Source organism: Microsporum canis, genomic scaffold (genome assembly GCF_000151145.1).
Source record: "Microsporum canis CBS 113480 supercont1.3 genomic scaffold, whole genome shotgun sequence".
Lineage (NCBI taxonomy): Eukaryota > Fungi > Ascomycota > Eurotiomycetes > Onygenales > Arthrodermataceae > Microsporum > Microsporum canis.
The window spans coordinates 2,257,010-2,278,971 of NW_003299167.1; the positions used below are offsets into that span (position 1 = coordinate 2,257,010).

Below are 21,962 nucleotides of genomic sequence, written 5' to 3' on the forward strand. Positions count from 1 at the left end.
ATCAATAGCAAGCGAGAAGACTAAATTAGCTCTCAGAATGCTATGGCAAACTCTGATATAGGCTTTGTTCTAAACCCAAGCGAACTTGCTACATAGCTTAGCACTGCATCTGGCTGCAGTATTTTGACAACAGGAGCGTCGGACAATCTGACCGACTCTCTACTGTATGAGGAGCACTTTGGACTAAAGGGGCGATTGCAAGCGGGATTTATGTGGGCAACAGATGAATATCACCAGCTGAAAAGCAGTCCAGGTCATATTCTCCACTTGTCTCTTTCATGCCACGTTCACATAGGAATCTATTAGAACTCCCAGATATGGATCATTCGAATGGCCAATTGCGGTCATATTCAGCCTGTTCCTCCTCAGTCTTAGCCAATTGCCTCGAGATCTGGACTTTGGCATCATGGAGGGCAGCTTTGCACTCATCGTACAGTTCATGCTCGATGAAGCCTTTATCTGGCCACAAATCACCCATTCCCTCCTTGAGCTTATCAACAAGCTCTGCCCCTGCTACTGCGCTCTCACTATCCAGCTTAATACGCTCTACATCTGCTTTAGAAAAGTCGAACGGGAACGGGTTATTGCCGCTGACGGCAGGTAATTCAGCCCATGTGTCCTTCAGGTCGACGAAAAGTGATTGGAAGTGCGCATCACCGTATTTGAACATGCGGTGGGCAAGAAATATCAGACCGTATGCTGCAGTCTTTCGAAAGTCAACTGCTCGATACAGATCTGGGTTTTTGGCATGCATGAGCTTTCTCCATGCGATAAATATGTTTTGGTGGGCATAGTCGCGCACAGCTGCCGATCGTTCTTCAGGAGAAAGCTCTGAAAGCTTTGGTCTTGGGGCGAGACTGAGCGTCTCGGGCTCAAGGCCATCCCAGGCGAGGAAGGCCGGATCGGGACTGTGGTTGAAGAGGGGAGAGATATGACAAGACTGCCAGTCGATAATAGCCGTGATCTTTTCGGGGTTATGCGGATCCACATACATGTTGTCATCATGCAAATCATCATGCCAAAGACACGGCATTTCGATAGTAGTGTCCCTTGGTACGAGAGCATCAATGATTTGTTGGTACCAGGCCAAAGAAGTGAGCTTCCTTTGCATGTCTGGTCGGTAGAGATGAGGGCCACAGAGCAGTGCAATCTGTTTTGGAGGTTTCAAGTACTCGACCGCTTTCGTCTCCCGCATTCCGACTGCTTGTAGATACTGTGTCATGGATTGCCCTAGAAAATACTCATCAGCAGCTAAACAAATATGGTATGGCCTAACTTCCACATACATGGACCTCGGTCGATATCCAAACTTGATCGGCCGGCATCAATCCAGTCCCGGCCTGTAGACGGACCAACGACAAACCCTGAATACTTGACAGCTTCGCCATTCTTAATGTAGTGATTTCCCGATGGTGAATTCACGTCTCCGGTGTAGTATAAGCTACCGTAACTCGAGAATGAAACACGTAACCATCGCTTCTGGAGGCGCGTTACGGCCAGAATGACCTGGAGTTTCTGGGATAGCGGCAACGTTCCCCACACCTGAGAAAGTGGAACACCCTCAGCTTTGTCCATGATGATGAATTCTGCCCCAACCGGGTGCGACTTTGCCTGTGAATTCCATGAGTGGACACGAGGTGTTGGCGTATCAAGCACTTTTCTAGCCTCCGAAACCAGCGGTGTTAGCAAAAACGTATGGGTCGTTCATCGGCATATATATCAGATCAGACTTACGAATTCCATCGTGGCAACTTCACTTGCCGTGGTAAAGTGCGCAAGGCCGGCGTTCGGATTAGGCACCTTAGCTACGACATCTCTACCATCGTCCATGGACAAGAGGAACGCTTTGCTAAACATGCCATCGGGGTATTTCTTGACAGAAATACACTGAGCAGCGCCGATCGAGTCTGCCGCAACTTGCGCAAGCCTGTTCATGTCAAACCTGATCTCTCGTCTTCGAAGATTCTCGGCTTCCTCCACGACAAAGCGACCACGGGTGAATTTGAAGAACTCATCGTTCGAATTCCAGTCTGGCACAGATGAGTGATATGCTAAATTACGTCTAGACGAGCGCACTCGCCTTCCTGAGAAGAGCCCATGGCGAGACTGTGATAATGCCAGTCTGCACATATTTCAGCCGGAAACACTCAAGCTGTTCTTGTAGCTGATGAAGTCCAGAGCTTCGTTAACCAATCAAAGGGCGAGAAGAAGCGCCAAGTAGTTGGTTAGTAAGCGCTTTTGCCTGTAACAAAAACAGCTTTAAGATGATCTGATAGAAGCAACATTTCTACAGTTAAGAAGTGATGTAGGATGATGGAAGACTACTGTGTAGTAAGTGTTTCCATCCTCAAGATATGTTGAAGTGTTGATATACCGTTCATCTGTCTATAATGCCACGTCCCCGTGCTGTATAGATCAAAAAACCCGAGATGTCGGCCAAATATATCTCCACCTCGGTGCTATGGAGTATGTACCTACAAGTTATAGGTGACGTTGTATTGCATCTCCAGGTTTGATGCCATGTTGGCTAAATGCTGGCTCAGTGTACACTCTGCTTGGTTATGATCCAGAGATTGATATCATCTAGTTTGCTCCTGTTTCACCGAGTCCCTCCATAAACCATATGTAATATAAACAAGGATTCACCGAGCCAAACAGAGCAGCAGCTCCAGTCACGCTGCTTGCTTTTTCCATCTCAGAGCGGGTCTCCAGCCGTGTCAAAGAGCTCCTCGGGTTGATGTAGAGAGAGTTAATATATGTATATATAGTAGTTGACAGGGACTCCCTTATAGATCAGACCGAGTATATACATAATTCGTCCAGTTCGGAATAGACGGAGCAAACATCTTCTTGAAGAACAAGGAACAAATAATATATCTACCTGTCCGGCTGACCGTCTTGGATAACCGAGAGTACTTCGCGCTCTAAGCTACAGGCTAGTTTCTGGTCGTTGTGGATGTCGAGTTGATATTTTCCCTATCGAGTCATCATTTTGCCTCCTACCTCATTTTTTTTTTTTGCCCTCCTCTTTCTACTCTTCACTAAAACCAGCTTTCTATCCCCTCTGCGACAAAGAACCAGCCGATAGCCGGAGCTCTCCAGAAGTGTAGAGTGACTACCTCACCGCCTCGTTGCCTGGGTTTGCTTGGTAGTGGACTAGTTGACTAGTTGCTTGCTGCTCCACGGGACTGAATCCAGGATTAAGAATAGACAAAGACACCCAGGGCCCATCAGAGTACGAGCAGTCAGTAAGTCTAACCCCCTCTTATTCGCTGGATATTCCTCGGGTCAGGGTGCCTGGGGGTTTCTAGACACCCTTTAAAGGCCATAGTTGATCTCTTGACTAACACTTTCAATAGCTTGACGGTTATCGTTCTCGAACAAAGATAGTCTCCTTGACCGCAACCGACATCGAGTTGACTGGACGAGGCGTGTATAACCGACGAATCAGTGACGGGCAATCCGGGGTAAACGCTTTGGAACACAGCTGTTTCCCTAATCAACACGCACCTGATATCCCTATAACTATACTTTCCCATCTCGACCGCTCACCATGGCTTCTACTTCTCCCCGGGCTCGTTTGCGCGGATCTGCTGCTTAGACTGTGGCTATCCCTGTGCGCCATTCCAGAGCATTTCTCTACTTCCGTTCGTTCACAGTCATCTCACGGCTTTTATCCTCGGATTCCTCAAAATATCTACATTTAACCGTTTTGGAAAGAGCGTTTAAAAAGATCTGAGGAAAAGTAGGAAGAACTCGACTGAGGTCCCGTTTTCTTTAGTTACTGGCAGAGATAATACCCAGAGATAGCTGAACAGGCACACAAAATCACCAAAATGAAGTTTGGCCGCAACCTGCCTCGGAACATGGTTCCGGAATGGAGCTCCTCCTATATAAAATACAAAGCATTGAAGAAACTGATAAAGTCGGCTGTCAACGCGAAAAAAGCGGGCAATGACCCTGATTTAGCTGGTAAGCTCCCTGTTCAATGGTATCTACGTTATACTACTGACAACAATAGGCTTCTTTTACACCCTTGATCGAAATCTCGAGGATGTGGATAGTTTCTACAATAAAAAATTTTCTGACTGTTCTCGTCGTTTAAAGCTGCTTGAGGACCGATTCGGTCACCTGACGGCATCACTACCTCAGTTAGATTCCGAAGAGATAGAAGATCTCTTGGCAGCTTTATTAGAGCTCCGTGGCCAGCTGCGTAAATTGCAATGGTACGGTGAGGTAAATCGTCGAGGCTTTATCAAAATCACCAAGAAATTGGATAAGAAGCTCCCTGGTGCAAATGCCCAGATGCGATATCTGTCAACTAAGGTTGATCCCGCGCCATTCGCGACAAACTCTCGCCTTCTAAACTCCGTTAACTCCATTAATGAGTGGCTGTCTGTTCTGGGCCATGACAAAGTCATGGATGATAACAGCTCAACCCATTCCGCACTCTCCTTGAAGAAAACCTCAGCTCAAGTAATTCTTAACCTTCCTACTAGCTTGCTACTAGCAGTTGACGATGCTCTTCGGCGAGATGATACCCACATTCTCCTCGAGTTACTCCCAACTCTCAAGGTTGCTGCTGATGGACTAGGAGAAACTGTTTACACGAAAGTTTTAATGTCTTTGCAACAGCGATCGATTCTCTACCGCTCCAAAGCTTGTCTTGTTGCCCTCTTACAGCGAGTCGGCTCTCTTGAGGAAGAAGATGATATTAATAAACGAAACTGCATCCACCGTCTGGTTATCTCCATTGGTCGATCGCAGTCAGCGGCGGACTCCGAACAGGCTACCATGGTGTTGAACTTCCCTTCCGAAGTATCAAATTATATTACGCCAGCAGCTACTCCAACACTAAAGCCCCAAAGGCCGGTCGTAATGGAATCGGATCAACCAACTCACCTTAGCCGTGACAGCCCGGTCGTAGTATTTTTACAGTATCTCCTGGACAATCTGCTTCTCCATCAACGTCCCGCGCTTCTCGCAAGAGATATCTCAGGAAAGACCCCATTACATTTTGCCGCACAGTATGGATTTAAAGCCGTTTGCGATGTCATAATTGAGCATCTCCAGGACTGGGACATGTTCGATGTTTCGGAAGGTATCGATGGACCTCTATGGCAAGATGATGAGGGCATGGCACCACTACATTTGAGTGTAGTTGGCGGTCACCCCTTAACTACAAAGGCGCTGCTGGACTCTGAAAACTGGAAAGGCAACAATCAGGATAAAACAGTAATAAGAAGGAATATTTTAAAATCCAGTGCCGTCCTTGCTCTTGCTACAAAAGCGAATTTCGTCGATATCGTTCACCTCTTAGTTGAGGCAGGTGTGAACATTAATTATCAAGATGAACAGGGTGAAACGGCGCTCCACTCGGCGGCGAGATTTGGCCATGATCAATGTGCGGCCGCACTTCTAAAGGGATCTGATGAGCAGAAAGCCAACATTGAGTTAGCAGAGCATACCTACTCATGGACTCCACTTTTTATCGCTGCTGTGGATGGTAACTTGAACATTGTTAAATTATTAGTTGATGCAGGTGCCAACCTTGAGGCCACTGACTCTTCTGGATGGACTGCAAAGGAACATGCTACCCTTAGAGGTCATATAGATATTGCCCGCCATTTGGATGAAGCCATGGCTACCTCTGATGGGGGTGTCGAGTCAGATGGTGCATCGCAGTCCGCAATATCTTCATCCCCTTCAACTCAGTCTTCGTTAAATGATCGAAACTCGAGAGATCGTGCAGCTGATGCGATAAAAACCTTTGGTCATCGCTACTTGACAGACGAGAGCATGATTCTAGTCAGCCTTGGAACCATGGATATGAGAAAGACGGCAGATCCCGTACGCCTTGAACGCATTCCTATGGCAGAGGCTCATTTAACACAGCTTGACACTGCGCTATCTATTGTTGTTTCCGCCAGTGGTGCTCATGGTGAACCGCAGATTATCGATCTACCAGTCCAGGACAATATCTCAACGGAACCGATAGTTTTCCATACTGCAGATTCTACGAAGACCAAAATTGTCTTCGACTTGGTCCCTACTTATGCCGGCTCTAAGGATCAAATCTTTGGCCGCGGAGTAGCTCTGCTGTCTAGTTTCAAGCCCACTGTTGGATCCAACCGATCTAACCTACAGGGAGACTTTGTGGTTCCAATAGTAGCTGCAAAGACCCTCGAGATTATTGGATCTGTCACATTTAATTTCCTTGTCATAACTCCCTTTAGCCATCCGAAAATGTCGGTTAAGGAAGACCAGACATATTGGAAGAGTATCGCGTCGCCTATGGTTATTGGCCATCGAGGTAATATAATTACGCCCTTTTGCCAGCCGTCACTTACCTAACCTATCTTGTTCAAGGTCTCGGGAAAAATATCGCAGGACGCCATTCTTTACAATTGGGTGAAAATACTGTTCAGGTGTGTTGCAAACCCACAGACAATGATTGATCTTCCTAACAGCGGTCCCAGTCATTTATCGCGGCCGCAAACTTGGGAGCGTCATATGTTGAGGTAAGTATTGCAGCCTATTCCCAACGATCATTGGTGATATTGTTTATACTTACTAAAAGCCGTATCTTCCTATAGTTTGGTACGAGAGTTCATTCGTTTATCTACCTATTGGTCTACTGCTAACTTGTGCGGGAATGAAGATGTTCAACTGACAAAGGATCATGTTCCGGTTATTTATCACGACTTCCTTGTTAGCGAAACAGGAATAGATGCGCCAGTCCATACTCTTACGTTGGAACAAGTGTGTCTCCCATGACTCTAGGCCTTAGTATACAGGAACTAACCTGAGCTTTAGTTTCTTCATATAAGTGATGGACGGAAGCCAGCTGGGAAGCAGGCTTCCAACCAAAGCGGAACTCCAACCTCAGATGGCGGATTCTCACATCATCTACAAACACGACCACGGTCTATGTCGGTTGGGGAAGAATTAGGTGTCCCCAATTTGAGCGAGAGAATGAAACATACCAGGGATTTCAAAAAGAAGGGCTTCAAAGGGAACTCACGAGGTGACCACATACAAGCACCTTTTGCAACACTAGAAGAACTCTTCAAAGAGCTACCAAAATCAGCAGGCTTCAACATGGAATTGAGTGAGTTACTTTCAACTACCAGAACCACACATTCGATCCTAATACTGACACTTCTCTTCCTGCCAGAATACCCTATGCTCCACGAAAGTGAAGAGGAAGAAATGGACACATATGCTGTGGAACTAAACTCCTTTGTTGACAACGTTCTCCGTATAGTCTACGACCATGGCGAAGGAAGGAACATGATATTCTCATCCTTCAACCCAGATATCTGTCTTCTCCTTTCCTTCAAACAGCCTTCCATTCCCGTCTTGTTCCTTACCGATTCAGGAGTGAGCCCTGTTGCCGATATTCGGGCTAGCAGCCTCCAAGAGGCTATCCGATTTGCCTCTAGATGGAATCTTCTGGGCATTGTCACTAATGCGGAACCATTGGTGCTTAGCCCCCGGCTTGTCAAAGTCGTAAAGGAGTCAGGTTTAGTCTGCGTTTCTTATGGGACAATAAATAATGACCCAGCTAATGTCAAGGTACGTTTTCTTATGTTGTATGTAAACTGACTTTATCCATCATTGTTTCGGTTGTTGCATATACTTACTACTCTCTTCCGAGTTTGCAGGTCCAAGTTAGCGAGGGTATTGATGCCGTGATTGTTGATAGTGTGCTAGCTATTCGACAGGGATTGACGGGGGTCGAAGCTTAGAGATTGCCCGCCTTCATTGTTATGCAATAGACTTATTTCAGGGAATAAAACAGAAGACCTATATAGCTAGATTCAAGATTACTTTTATGCCATCAATTTATGACAGCCCTCACGAGCCCAAATATTCGACATCATGATGACAGAATAATTTTTCACGATGCTTAATAACCAACACCAGTGTTCTCTTCTTACATTAAACATCCCTCTTGGATACTAGAGTGCATTTCACTCATTCCTACCCGTATTCGTTTCGATTGGTTGCCTCCACGCAGCCCTATCCTATTCTGATGCATAAATACCTCTACAAACCATTCATACCAGACTTTCCGATCATCTGTCTGTCTAAACATGGTTAAAACAATATCGGAGTTCTCAGGAACGTATAGTGGACTCTAGTAGAAGAATATCAGTATAGGTTCAAACCCAGATGGTTACCGAGTCCACATACCTTCAATGGGAAATAGATAGGGAACCAGCTTATCATATCCTTGCTTTTTGCATCCATAGTCAGGGGGTTAGTCGATAGCTCAACGTCCCCATATAAAACGGTTTCGAAATATCCTGCCAGGCCATGACATGTTCCGCCCTCGCTGCACGGGAACGTAAGTCTAGTTTGTCGTGTGTTGTGGGAATTTGAAGGCCTAGCTAATGATTTAGATTCCTCCGGTATGTTAGGGTTCGGGTGCGAGAAAGACCAAGCTGTTAGAACGATGGGAGTGTCCGATTCTTTCATGGGAGGCGGTGTTGTAGAGGGAGTTGAGGTTGAGGTTAACGCCGCTGTGCTAGAAGATGCACTACCCAGGATGGGATTTATAGAGGCAGTAATAGATAGATAGTCGAATGCATGTAGCATAACGACGTATGGAGTCTCTGGAGCGGCTGGATTAGATTTGACCTGACTTTGAATATCCGCAAAGAGACGTGGCGATGAAATCGGGGTGATGTGTGATGAGTATGAAGTGGGAATGGAGATTCCGTGAGTCGGGTTTAGAAGATGTTCAACACCATCAAGGCATTCCGGTGACAGTTCATTATCACCAAAGGAACCAAGAAGTTCCGAAACAATGATGTCGATAGGGTAGTATACAGTAGAAAGCTTGCTACTTTCAACTCCCGCATCTAAAAAATATTGTTAGAATATTATCATCTATTCAAGGCGATACCCGCCACATCATAAATTTGTGTGTCGAATATCTTAGGAATTAAAACATACCTTCGGCTTTCGCCTGGCGGGCTGGTCCTTTCCAGCTTCTCATATCAGAATGCACTAGTGTCACACTCCCGCCCCATACTGCTTCATTCTGTCTCTGGAGATGAACAAATGCATTCTGGTTCTTCTCCAAGGCCCATAATTCTATATCAACACCAGCTTCAACGCTAGCACGGATTGCCCTAGAAACCAAAGGCCCGCGCCCAGCACCAACCACAGCTAATACTACTCGGCCATTAGGGTCCGAAGTTGGCTTCTTTTCCAGTTTCCAGTCTTTTAGAGCTTTAGTGATTGCTCGCTCGTACCATTCATATTTAACTGGATCTGTTTCAAAAACTTCGTAAGTCACGCTTTCGAGATTGACTGTGAGAGGCTGCAGTGGAGCTTGTAGATAGTCTTGATAGCCAAGAGTAAAGTTCTCTACACGAGACCACAGTGGTTGCTTCTTCTCTAGATTTCGTATGTATGATAAATGGGGCGTTATATCCTCTTTCTTCCTGGGAGACTGAGCTGCCTCTGCGGGGGTTGGGGAATAACCATCTATCTTCTCCAGTCCAGGAATTGGGCCGACATCACAAAGAAAAATCCATGGAGGGATGCCTCTCATTGCACGGAATATGTATGATTGATGTGCCTTGCTAAGGACGGGAAAATTTTTGGGGTTCTTCACAAACGATGTGCCCCCCAAAGTAAGAATGCGGACAGGTTCTGATAACCACCTTGACTGCACAGTTGATGGAGGCAGCTGGCGAGGTAATGATAGAGCTGGATTAAATTCAATTATTAGCATAGTTCCAGGACATATAACGGGGACATCTAAATAATAACTAATATTGATCGATAGCTGGGAACAAAGCAAGAAAACCTGGGCTTAATATTAAGGTGTAAGAAAAATGTATTATCCTTACCTACTGTGAGTCTTGTGTGATATTTACAAACTTTCCTAATAATGTTCCATGCATTCCACGTCCCAAACATATCCAGTTGTGGGGATGCTTCAGTCAACGAGTTACTCAAATATTCACGTCTTGCAAATGGAGAAAGGTCTCCCATTTGATTTGTTTCCAAACCAGGGTTATCGACCACAGGTAGCCATATATTTACTCGAATATATGGCGCGGTAGACAAAGCTTCTTGGATTGCTCGCGCATAGTATATCAACCCCTCCCCGTGCAAATTCCCATGGTGGAGCTTCGGCCCGGGGATGATAGCATGATGAACACCACAAAATGCAGCATAGGCCAGTTCCAACAAAAGAACTTGGCGAGATATATCAGCAATCAGCGGATCTGGGGAGCACATATCTATCCATCGACTTGATACAGCAACCACATAATTATTGGTTCCATCGGGTCGTAGATTTGTATCCGCCATTGCAAATGAGGGGATTTTAAGATGTGAAGTGTTACGAGAGGTGAAGTATGTGCCAGTTGGGTCCTGAACGGGTTGTTGTAGCTCAGAAAGGTGACCAGACAGTAGAGAAAGAACACGCGATTGGAAGTGCGGTGTCGTTATTGGTGTGGTAAGCATGTCATACTAAAGAATTATTAGTAGCAGGCTCTTGAATATTATGGAAAAAAAGGAAATAATCATACGCCACCATCATGAGCCAATTGAGATATTTCATTGGTGATGCACAGCTTCCTCTCGGATTCATGCTGGCCAACAACAAACACCGGCGGAGTCCCATCTGACTGGGCCATTCTCCTCTCAGGCGTAATGTCGTAGATATAGCAACACACTGTTAGGCGTGTTAATTATAAGTACTGTTGAAAGCTCTGGCGGGGATCAATTGCCTTGCTCTAGTTCAACTAGATAAGAGAATCTAAACCCATCAGTTGGTATCACAGTGCAAAGCCAATGTCCCAAAGCACGATACAACATAAGAATAAACACAGAAGTCTATATCCGCCTCAACAAGCCATATTTCCTCATTCTGTGGAATAGCTGTTCGTTTGTCGTGATATTTCTGTAATTATCAAAAGTTGTTCGTGGAGAAAATAAAACAAAAAATAAGAAAGTTATGGTGGGAGGGCCAAATTTGGAAGGTTTGCCTTGCTTTCTCGGCTTACTTTCCTATCTGGACCCCCGCCAAAATTTCAACCTTGAATATATAATTTTTTTTTTTTTTTTTTTTTTTTTTACTTTTAAGCAAAACGAAGTAAAGACAACGACCTACGGGCGAACAATACCTGCAAGATATATTGTCTACAAGGCAGGTGGACAGTATACCTATATATTTCCGCCGCCATGGCTACGAGGGATGATGGTGAAAATGGGTCTCGTGCTAAAAGATTAAAGACGACAGCAGACACAGACCCTCGCTCAAATCCGTACCTCGCGCACATGTATGAGAATGAGGATGTATCGAATGGAACAAATCGTGAGTCGCCTCTCGCAGGCTTCAGGAGACATGAGACAACCGCAGAGATGGCAAATGAGGTTGAAAGCGGAGGCGTGAACCCATTTACAGGCAACCAATTTTCAAGCAGATATGTCTCGATACTGAAGACCCGTCGCGATCTTCCAGTTCACCAGCAGAGGTATGCTTGCCATATCAACATATCATCCCTTCTCAATCACGACACTAACTTGTAATAGGAATGAATTTCTAAAGCTTTATCAACAATCGCAAATCCTCGTTTTCGTTGGTGAAACCGGTTCTGGAAAGACTACACAAATTCCCCAATTTGTGCTGTACGATGACCTGCCTCAGTTTCGTGGGAAACTAGTTGCCTGTACTCAGCCACGACGTGTTGCTGCCATGTCAGTCGCCGAGCGAGTCGCGAACGAGATGGATGTTACGCTTGGAGAGGAAGTCGGATATAGCATCCGATTTGAGGACAAGACAAGCTCCAAAACTATTCTGAAATATATGACAGACGGTATGCTGCTACGTGAAGCAATGCACGATCACGATCTTAAGCGATATAGCACCATTATACTTGACGAGGCTCACGAACGGACAATGGCAACCGATGTCCTCATGGGTCTTTTAAAGGAAGTTGTTCTGCGTCGACCGGATATGAAACTCATTATCATGTCTGCCACCTTGGACGCACAGAAATTTCAACGTTACTTTTCCGATGCTCCATTGTTAGCGGTCCCAGGAAGAACCCATCCTGTTGAAATATTCTATACCCCAGAGCCAGAACAAGACTATGTTGAAGCCGCGATCCGCACGGTTCTACAAATCCACGCAACGGAGCCGGAAGGTGATATATTACTGTTCTTAACTGGAGAAGAGGAGATTGAGGATGCGGTTCGCAAGATTTCTCTTGAAGTAGACGAAATGATCCGTGAAGTGGATGCCGGTCCAATGAAGGTCTACCCCCTATATGGTTCTCTACCTCCTGCCATGCAGCAGCGCATATTCGAGCCTCCACCGCCGCCGCTAAAGTCAAAAGGCCGACCCGGAAGAAAGTGTATTATATCCACAAACATTGCCGAAACCTCACTTACCATTGATGGTATCGTGTATGTGGTAGACCCTGGATTTTCGAAGCAAAAAGTGTACAACCCACGCATTCGTGTCGAGTCTCTTCTTGTCTCTCCTATCTCAAAAGCCTCCGCACAACAACGTGCTGGCCGTGCTGGTCGTACAAGACCCGGAAAGTGCTTCCGTCTCTATACTGAGACCGCATTCAAAAAGGAACTTATTGAACAAACATACCCTGAAATCCTTCGTTCAAATTTAGCGTCTACAGTCCTAGACTTGAAAAAGCTCGGTATCGACGACCTGGTTCACTTCGACCTTATGGATCCTCCCGCTCCTGAGACTTTGATGCGGGCGTTGGAAGAGCTGAATTACTTGGCATGTCTGGATGATGAGGGGAATCTCACTGCCCTTGGCCGATTGGCTTCCGAGTTCCCTTTGGATCCGGCTCTAGCTGTGATGCTGATAAGCTCTCCAGAGTTTTACTGCTCTAACGAAATCCTCTCGATAACATCCTTACTGTCGGTTCCTCAGATTTTTGTTCGCCCTGTAGCCCAGCGGAAACGTGCAGATGAAATGAAAAACCTCTTCTCTCACCCAGATGGCGACCATCTTACCCTGCTCAATGCCTACCATGCCTTCAAGGGGCCTGAAGCACAGGCTAACCCGCGACAATGGTGCCATGATCATTTCCTCTCGCTCCGAGCTTTACAGTCCGCCGATAACGTACGGCTACAACTTCAACGCATAATGGAGCGTGAAGAAATTGAATTGGTATCTACACCATTCGAAGATAAAAAGTATTACGAAAATATTCGCCGCGCACTAGTGGCTGGATTTTTCATGCAAGTTGCAAAAAAGGAAAGCCAAGGAAAGAGCTTGTATCGTACAATCAAAGATAACAACGACCCAGTTTTGTTGCATCCCAGCACAGTTTTGGGATATGAGGCGGAATGGGTCTTGTATAATGAGTTTGTCTTGACAACGAAGAGCTTTATTAGAACCGTCACTGCGGTTAAAGGAGAATGGTTATTGGTATGCACTCTACACACCTATTATTGCTTTTAAACTTTATTTTCACCTTCTAACTTCCTCATACAGGACATATCACCGACATACTACGATATATCTAGTTTCCCAAAAGGGGAGATTCGGTCTGCATTGATTCGAGCTGGCGAAAGGCTATCTCGTAAAGAGAAAATGCGATCCGATGCAAGCAAGAGACGATGAATTGCCCAACGCTATTACTACGCCCAGGATAATCACTGATTTATTTTATGACACGTTTGCTTTCTAGCAATCTGCCATCTTTAAGTCATTATGGCAATAGAACACCACAGGTTAACGATGCGCTGAGGTAATGGTAGAGATGACACTGCCATTTACTACAGTAGACCAGTTTTGTACCTTGAATCTAGGCGTTCAAACGGTTTTTTTTTTTGTTCATCGAGTCAAAAGCAGTTTATAGAATATCATGGTACAGATTTTAAGAATTAATGCACAAATTTTGCCTAGAGACCGGAGATTTGCCATAATGCTATCCATTAAATTGTGTATCACAATCATTTAGAATTAATCATCAAAGACAAGTAGAGATGCAAAATATCCACGGCCCCAGATGATTGGGCCATTGATTGGATCTATAATACATAACAGTCAGATCTCCCTTTATCCGACTTTTTCCGCATTGAGCCATATCTACGATATGAACTCCTAGCGCATGCATGATAATAGTACAAATAACCAAGTTCGAAGGTATAGGTCATCACGAAGATATCCTAATATGGACCAAATGATATATAACAAAGTGCTGCCAAATGATGACCCGCGAATGTTAGTTATTCAGGGTGGAGGGTGAGAGATAAGGTTGGAAAAAAGGGTAAAGCACGGCGTGAGAAGAAATACAGCGTTAGCGGTGGGTATTTGGATTTAATTAGAAGGTGACGATTGGTACGATTTGTGAATATTCGACGGCGAGTATTTGATAGTTGAAACCCTTTTGATCTGAGGGGACAATTTTGTCGCAGGCTGTCTTTGAACCTCGATTGGAGTCGGAGAGTTAAATGATGAGGATTTGGAGGTTGTTATTTTAGGAGCCACATATAGCTCAGGCGAGAATGTGTCTGGCTGCGAAAACTTGTGAGATAGCATAGCTTGTATCATATCCATTTGTGATTTGAGTGTAGCCATTTCTGCTTTTCGTGTTTGCCGTTCAATCTCTAGAGCAATGTCGCGAATAGCCAAGTCCAAGGAGTGAACTTTCTCTCGGATTAATTCGCTTTGGCTTGGCTGCGATAATTTAAAGTGTAGATTTCTCATATCATGCTTGTGGCTTTCCTTCTCTACCTCGAATTTCATATCACGGATAGTCAATTCGGAATTTCGGATTTCATATGTAAGCTGATCATACTTCTGCTGAAACGATGCATTTTGGTCGTCAGTTGTTGATACGGCGTGTTGGATTGTTCCCCTGATGCTGTTGACGAATTCTTTGTGCCTTTCATCAATGGATAGTTGAGAGGCGGGTAATCTGGGAAGTTCTGCCGCTGCACGCCAACGCTCTAACGTTGACAAAATGACAATCCTTTCATCTGTGGAATTATACGCATCTTGCCAGTCAATGCCATGAGCCGCTGCTGCTTTCAGTATGGAATTCCCGAGTCTTTCTTTGCCACAAGAATTGCAGAATGCAGCCATATACAATATCAAACGCTCAAACTGGCCCTCATTATCCGCTATAGTGGAAGAGATGTAGTCTACCACCCTCAGAAGTAGCGGGCCACCATGTTCCCAGTCCTGACGTTGCGAATAAAATCGTAGATATGAACCCAGTACATGGGGGTTATCTGCATAACCACGATGTCTCATGACAGCAAGCCAAGCATCCGCTCTCTGTGGTTGATTAAAACCAAGTGCAGACGATATAAGAGTGCTCAAAATTGCATGATCGCTGCCCTTTGGTGGTACCGGAATTTCGATGTCACCAACTTTTGTGAGTTTCCAATACTGCGGTACCCGTAGTAGTTTTCCCCCTAGTAGTCTATTTAGGAAACCATCGAACCTATATAAGTCTTTAGACTTGTTAAAGAAGTCTAACGTCGCTATTATGACACCCTCACCGAGGATAAGGCCGTTCGGGAATATCGAATCAATGATCATGTTCACCACATCATTTTGTCTCGATCGACCAAACATTCTTATCATTAAAGACACGGAAAGCCGTGATAATGGTTCTTCGGATGACAGAATATTTTCGGCAACTTTGATAAGCAGGTCTCGGGACGTTAACTCGTCGTCTTGGTACATCGCGAACATTCGCTTCAAATCTTCATTTAAAGCATTTCTCTCCGCGATCAGGTTTTCATGCTCCACTATTGTGATATTTCTTGCAAGGTCGCCAAACCATGCATCCCTTGAACTCCGAAGCTTCGCAATTCTGACCCGGATATTTTCAAGTTCAGCTAGAAGCTTTTCTATATCTATATCTGGGAGAACGCAGGAGGTTCGTGAAGTAAACGGTACTCCGGCATATAGATGCGCAAGAGCGGGCCGTAATATCATCTTGATTGCGAGTTGTCGTGCGGCTAGCCGCAGGATCGCCCTTTGTCGTAGAATATCATTGAGCGAAAGATCGCTTTCATACCGTTCTATTTCAGCCTCTGATCTTGGATCTACGTCGGCATCGTAATTCGTCAACTCTCTGGGGAGGGATTGGACGTGTGGCGTAGCAGAGTTATCATACTCTGGGTCAAGGAATTCCGTATCAAGTTGCTGTGCTTCTGAGCTTTGACATCTTGCTCCTGCGGCTTGAGTGGACAAATGACGACAATATCTCTGCTGAGATCTATCCGGACCTATAGATGTGCTATACCCCCTTCGTTGTTGTGATGGAGCTGACACCCGAGTTCTCTTCCTCGAGGCTAGGGCTTCTAATCGGCGAAGTTGGTCGAGCTCGAGCGCCTCAACTTCTGCCTTCACGGCTTCGATTTCTTGTTGTCTTTCAATCCGTCTTCTTGTTTTCACACTGGTATCCCATGCTACTGCTGTCGCAAATAAGGTGGCATAAAATCCGGTGATACTGTTCCCGATCAACATCCGTCTTCGACTTGCTGCGGACACAGTGCGGCTGGTAGCAGCATTTGAAGAAGAGCTTTTCAAACAAGAGCCACACCGGCAGGTATAGGCCTGTATCTGAGCCCGTGGCCAAAGAGTCTGCATTATGCGGAATGTAGACGCAGCATCGGAGGGCAGCGATGTGCCGGCAAAAAAGGCGACGTTTGGAAGTTGGCGAGGCGTAATCTAGGTCAAAGGCATACCCTGGCGCATGCTAACAGAGAAATTCATTTTTCGGACGTCAATGGTGAGCGTAGACTGGAAGCAGTACGGCAGCAGTTATGATAATTCACCAATATCGTATTTCTTCGAAGTTCGCAAGACAGGCAAAATTGACTTTGATATATTATATAATCAAAGAAGTAACGCCTGGTGCAAACAAGCCAAACAAGCTCAGCCTCTATAGTGTAACGTTTCCTCTATCAGATGCACAAGGAGGGCGCAATTCAAGGTACAACAGGAATTAATCAGGGCAATTGAAGGGTTTCTAGCATCACCAGGAACCTGGATCTCACAATGATCAGACCATGGAGTATATTGTTAGCCCTTTTGGCCTCTGCTCCCTTTATCAACGCTCACGGATCGCATGGAGACAATCAAGATCACTCGGGGTTTGACTGGCCAACACTTCATATGATAGGTGTGCTATTCTATTCCATAAGTTTCACAGCTGAATGCTCGTTTGTTTTTGTGATATTTTGCATATGTATAGATCTCTGACTTCTAAGGATCATTATAGAGGAGCATCACATCACTTCATTCGATGCAAGGTCCTTCTTTACACTACACGATTATGACAATTCCGGAGTATGGACAACAGATGAGGTTCGACGAACGTACGGTCTAGATGATGAATCAAATGCTGCTTTAACCGAGGAACGAAAGCAACAGATCCTTCGAGAAGTCTTCAATATTTTTGACCCTCTAAAAACCGGGGTGATTTCAGTCAACGACTATGTACGCCTTACGAAGGAAGGCAAAAAGCTGCCCGATTTTGGGACTGGACCTGGCCACCATGGTGACATGGAGTATGAATATGAAATTCATCATTTCGAGAAATACCACGGAGACGATGCACGAGAAGAAGACTTGACCCACCCTGAGGACATTGAGCACTTTAGGAAACACGATAAAGAGTATGCTGAAAGCCTGAGACTGGAGAAACTTGAAAGTATGGATATTGTAGTAGCCAATATTCCTGCGAAATTCTTAAAGAGCCCAAGCCCATAGACCTTTCTTGGTCATTTGACTGCTTTGATTTTCTATATATTGTGTGATACCCTCTGGTGTCTTCACGAAGTTTACGGGGTTATGTGTGAATTAACAACAACGCAGTATGGTTTTCACCTAGTATGTTCAATAGATTTCTAATACCTGTTGTATTATGCTTTGTTTGCTTGTTTCCCTTCTACAACCATGTTTATATTGCATAGAACAGTTCCATAACCTAACTGTTCTCATTTCGCATTCTTGTTTTATATATGTGAATAGGTTGGATATGTATATCAAAAACACAATGCATCACTCCTGGCGCATAGGTCTTCACCTCCTCCACATGATTACACTCAACACCACTTATGGTATAATCGTCAAGAGATCCTGTGTTTGATTGTAATCTTTCGAATTCCGCAATTATTGCGGACCGTGTCTCGGGTATCTCATGAACATTAACATTTTCATGTACATGGACCCATCCACCCTTCTCCCGATCTATCAAAGCCGTAGCGGCGCTCCAGGTACCTCTAGAACTTGGTAGGAGGCCAAGGTTAGCGTGTCTGATCCGCTTCCATATATTCCTTGCCTCCATCTTAGCTTTGATATCTTGCATGACATTAACTGCAAATGAGTTGTCACCGTGAAAAGCGATCACCCGAATATTATCACCATTCAATTTGTGAATCAGATCACCAATTCCATCCACTCTGCCTTCGCCGTCCACCTTCAGTATTTTTATCCCCCATTTATTTGCTTCACACCCTCTACGTAGGCCTTCGATAGACCAGCCATTAAGCTCCCAAGCCCACACTCTGGCGACCCCCATTTTCAAGTAAGAAAATACGAAATAGCCAATGCCAGCGTACAAATCAATGACGGATATTTCCTGGAGGGGCTGCTGAAGCTGCTGTTCGTTTAGGCCATCAAACTTTGATTCTAGTCCAAGTATTCGAGCCTTTTCCACAACGTTTCCGCGGCTGAACATTGTGTATAACGGTGCCCAGATTTGTATTATTCTGGAGTTCTGCACCGCCTTAACCCAGAACGCTTGCTGGAGGTCTAGCTCCGAAGGGTGTATATGTTGAGTTTTAGGGGGTATTATTGGGCCAAAATCACCATATAAAGGGGTAAGATTGGTTGGACCTCGGACCTTGTTCTCGGTTCCAATATTTGTAGTAAGGGAAATCGGAGCGTTGACTGCTACATGAGTTACACCCATCGGTGCGAATATCTGCGCTATGCAGGCGTATAAGTTTTGAAGTTGGACATTGCTTAAAAGGGAGATGAATCTTTCCCATCGGAGGTTTTTGCTAAAGAAATTTGGGGGAAGCAGAAGAAGTGGCTCATATATGGTGAATCTTCTACTAACAGAAGATAGCAAGGAGTTCAAGTCAATACCATGGTCAGTCAAGAATGAGGGTTCAAGATGATTCTCAACAAACACTCTCACTGCCCTTTCAAGAGAGGGGTTTATGGCCTTCTTTCTCGGAGTTTTATTTTGTTTACTCAATCTTGTGTCCTCCATCCTCCTGAAAGTATTTGCTGATTTGCTTGTTCAATCCTCAAGGTTTCATCTTCAAATTTATGCGAAAAGCTTGAAATTCTTGTGTCATCACGTGACTGGTTTGATTGTCCAGTAGGAAAATTCAATATCGGAGGTGAAAGGTTGAACATATCTCAGGATTATTATTATATAGTAAATGCCTACCACTGGCTATATGTTGAGAAAACATATACTAGGTCTTCTCCCAGCATTTACAACTAGCGAACCAGCAGCCATCGACAGGCCTCAGCATCACCCCACGACGCATCACAAAAGGCACATATTCAAAGCCAGCAAGATGTGTTCAAACAAAGACGAGTTTTCTGAAAAAGGAGGTTATATGGAAGCTTGCTTTGTCTGGGGAATTCCATGCACCGAGGATCTGATCCGGGTACATCTCCTTGGAGGTCACAGTGCGGAAGAAGTTCATGCGCCACCTGGAGCCGCGAGCAGAATCGACGTTAAATAAAGCCAGAGGAATACGCACTTCAGAAGTCCACTTTCCCTGAGGTTGAGCTAGCGATGTTTGAGAAGTTATTCCGTCGGCGATGGGATTGGTGATGAAAGCATGATCGAATGGAGCACCGTCTGCTCGATTTTTGGACGGATTGTAGACGAACGCTTGATATGTGATGTTGTTGGGACTGACTTCAAACTCCAGGTATGTCGAAGGGTCGGCATGGCCTGAGGAAATGAAGGCTTCCATCACTTCATACTTCCAGATATCGTCATTTATCTTTTGTTCCGGGTCGAAATAGAAGTACTTTTCGTCCTTTGCCTCGAATTTCAGGTTGATAGTCTTGGTATCGTAACAAAGCCTGACAGTTGTGCGAGGAAATGGTTTCTGGTCAGGTACAGTCTTGTCGAAATCAAGGGAGAAACGCAAGGGGCATCTGGGAACCTGAAAGACAGGGTCATAGGCTGCAGCGCAATTGACGGCTGTAGCCACTGCGAGAATGGTGTTAAAGCGCATTTCTGACTAATGAGATGTCAACGTTCTCGACAGAAGAGAAAAAAGGGGGAATATTTTCGACTGCTACCGGAGACGATTCATCTCTTTATAGTTACTGCCATGGATGACTTCCCCCACACTCGCAGCTCTAGACGGCCAAAGCGGGATTCATAACTACCCCTGCAAAGGCATTATAGCATTTACATACATAGTACATGGGATGCCGTCGCTAGTTCCTTTGAACAGGGTGAAAGCAGCTATATTAGCATTTCCCTGCACCACGAAAATGTAACATTCCAACAGGGCCAGGATATGGCGATTGGCTGACTCTTTTTTCCCTTGCAGCCCATCCATCCCCAACCCCAGACGCTCATTACCACCGTGCCAGTGAGCTGTTTTGGCACAGCTTCGATTGGTGAGCAAGTGGGACATAAGATCCTCCATGTTGCACTGTGGAATGAATCACGCGCGTGGCAGGAGGCTTATCCACTGTCATCCCTCAACTGCTCGTATTTTCAACGGCAGAAAAGCAAGTCTCGACTCCAAGGATATTGCTTAGGCTGTGGATGTACGTTGAGATTGTTGATACTCTGCGTCGTTCAAGGCGTTAACCAAGGTAATTAATCCCCTGTCTTACCTGTTAAGCTACGCCCTGAACCCACTTTTTAACTACGTTTGTGATATGTGATGTTGCCCGAGAGGGTGCGGTACTTATCAATGCAAGCCGAGGCACATCGAACTCAATGCATCAAAGAGTTGCAACACAACTCGTCGGGCGACTGATGTAGTTATAGCCGATAAGTACGGAGTATGGCTTGGTGAAATATCGCTGCACGACATAAATATCATCAAACACTTGAGAAACCCTGGAATAGTTATAGTTAAGAAGTATTCTTCTTCACTCTTGCGCAGTATACGGATAAATATGGGTACGGCCCAAGGCGTATCAAGATCGTTGATTACTTCTCATCATTCGTCCACCCGCAGGCCAGCTACTCCGCCAACCAACCATCACAGACCTCTGTATATAACTTCAAGGCTGATCATTTAATTTTGGCTCTTAAAATGAAGATCGTTCAGTTACTAATGTCATCAAAGCCATCTTTACCCAATCATAGGATTTGAGAGATGGAAATATGAGCTGGAAAATACGAAATTCGCACACCATAACTATAAATAGTTGGGAGCTATCTAATATATATACATACCTCGTTGGCTTTCACCTTCGATGCTGAGGAGTTATGATTTCAACCACCATTCTCAAGCAAAATCCCCTCATAATATTTCCAGTGTCAAAGATCAAAATTGTTGAAAAATGAAGCTACTTCTCTCTGAACTCCTTCTACTGCCTACCCCCATTTTTGCAGCAGTGGGTGGTAGATGCAGCGGTGAATGGAACACGGATCGCTGTATATGCCTTGACCACAATGAATGTACTGGCAAATATCACGGATGGGCGTACCAAGGAGATGCGCAGACGAAGAACTGGGCATGTCCGTTCGATGGGGATAATGTTTGGGGATGTGAGATTTCACCTTGTCCCGGCAAGGGGACGAAGGCCGTATGCAAATGGAAGAGCGAGTGCATAGGAGCAGTACTCCCAGGTAAGATAGAGAAGTCCGTTGTTTCCCTATCCCCGGCTGTGGTATCTAACAGATGATAGACCCTATCTGCCCCGGTGGTGGTGACTTTGTCTGCTGTCAAAACCCTTGAATTCCATCTTAAACGAGAGGGGGAATACT

General features: G+C 45.2%; 9 protein-coding genes across 9 annotated transcripts; 4 read left to right on the plus strand and 5 right to left on the minus strand.

Annotated features, from left to right (window-relative positions):
- Window positions 1-322: 322 nt before the first annotated feature.
- Window positions 323-2,522, minus strand: MCYG_03706 (phosphotransferase family protein; the record flags this gene model as incomplete). The annotated part of the gene is made up of 5 exons (XM_002848154.1): window positions 323-1,230; window positions 1,287-1,611; window positions 1,735-2,030; window positions 2,375-2,406; window positions 2,479-2,522. The coding sequence occupies 5 exons, from the start codon at window positions 2,520-2,522 to the stop codon at window positions 323-325; spliced, it is 1,605 nt and encodes a 534-aa protein (XP_002848200.1).
- A 1,314-nt stretch (window positions 2,523-3,836) lies between these two features.
- MCYG_03707 (glycerophosphodiesterase GDE1) lies at window positions 3,837-7,751 on the plus strand (the record flags this gene model as incomplete). The annotated part of the gene is made up of 8 exons (XM_002848155.1): window positions 3,837-3,972; window positions 4,022-6,313; window positions 6,370-6,428; window positions 6,471-6,521; window positions 6,679-6,762; window positions 6,817-7,111; window positions 7,178-7,578; window positions 7,668-7,751. 8 exons carry the CDS (start codon window positions 3,837-3,839, stop codon window positions 7,749-7,751), a joined length of 3,402 nt encoding a protein of 1,133 aa, XP_002848201.1.
- Window positions 7,752-7,939: 188 nt separating this feature from the next.
- Window positions 7,940-10,664, minus strand: MCYG_03708 (arginine N-methyltransferase HSL7; the record flags this gene model as incomplete). The annotated part of the gene is made up of 5 exons (XM_002848156.1): window positions 7,940-8,143; window positions 8,200-8,870; window positions 8,965-9,726; window positions 9,870-10,497; window positions 10,557-10,664. 5 exons carry the CDS (start codon window positions 10,662-10,664, stop codon window positions 7,940-7,942), a joined length of 2,373 nt encoding a protein of 790 aa, XP_002848202.1.
- Window positions 10,665-11,211: 547 nt separating this feature from the next.
- MCYG_03709 (pre-mRNA-splicing factor ATP-dependent RNA helicase PRP43) lies at window positions 11,212-13,627 on the plus strand (the record flags this gene model as incomplete). The annotated part of the gene is made up of 3 exons (XM_002848157.1): window positions 11,212-11,504; window positions 11,563-13,432; window positions 13,499-13,627. 3 exons carry the CDS (start codon window positions 11,212-11,214, stop codon window positions 13,625-13,627), a joined length of 2,292 nt encoding a protein of 763 aa, XP_002848203.1.
- Window positions 13,628-14,326: 699 nt separating this feature from the next.
- On the minus strand, window positions 14,327-16,615 carry MCYG_03710 (conserved hypothetical protein; the record flags this gene model as incomplete). Its single annotated transcript, XM_002848158.1, has 1 exon — window positions 14,327-16,615. One exon carries the CDS (start codon window positions 16,613-16,615, stop codon window positions 14,327-14,329), a length of 2,289 nt encoding a protein of 762 aa, XP_002848204.1.
- Window positions 16,616-17,026: 411 nt separating this feature from the next.
- On the plus strand, window positions 17,027-17,740 carry MCYG_03711 (conserved hypothetical protein; the record flags this gene model as incomplete). Its single annotated transcript, XM_002848159.1, has 2 exons — window positions 17,027-17,150; window positions 17,250-17,740. 2 exons carry the CDS (start codon window positions 17,027-17,029, stop codon window positions 17,738-17,740), a joined length of 615 nt encoding a protein of 204 aa, XP_002848205.1.
- Window positions 17,741-17,957: 217 nt separating this feature from the next.
- On the minus strand, window positions 17,958-19,250 carry MCYG_03712 (tRNA wybutosine-synthesizing protein 2; the record flags this gene model as incomplete). Its single annotated transcript, XM_002848160.1, has 1 exon — window positions 17,958-19,250. The coding sequence occupies one exon, from the start codon at window positions 19,248-19,250 to the stop codon at window positions 17,958-17,960; it is 1,293 nt and encodes a 430-aa protein (XP_002848206.1).
- A 322-nt stretch (window positions 19,251-19,572) lies between these two features.
- Window positions 19,573-20,241, minus strand: MCYG_03713 (conserved hypothetical protein; the record flags this gene model as incomplete). The annotated part of the gene is made up of 1 exon (XM_002848161.1): window positions 19,573-20,241. One exon carries the CDS (start codon window positions 20,239-20,241, stop codon window positions 19,573-19,575), a length of 669 nt encoding a protein of 222 aa, XP_002848207.1.
- A 1,294-nt stretch (window positions 20,242-21,535) lies between these two features.
- MCYG_03714 (conserved hypothetical protein) lies at window positions 21,536-21,933 on the plus strand (the record flags this gene model as incomplete). Its single annotated transcript, XM_002848162.1, has 2 exons — window positions 21,536-21,824; window positions 21,884-21,933. The coding sequence occupies 2 exons, from the start codon at window positions 21,536-21,538 to the stop codon at window positions 21,931-21,933; spliced, it is 339 nt and encodes a 112-aa protein (XP_002848208.1).
- Window positions 21,934-21,962: the final 29 nt, after the last annotated feature.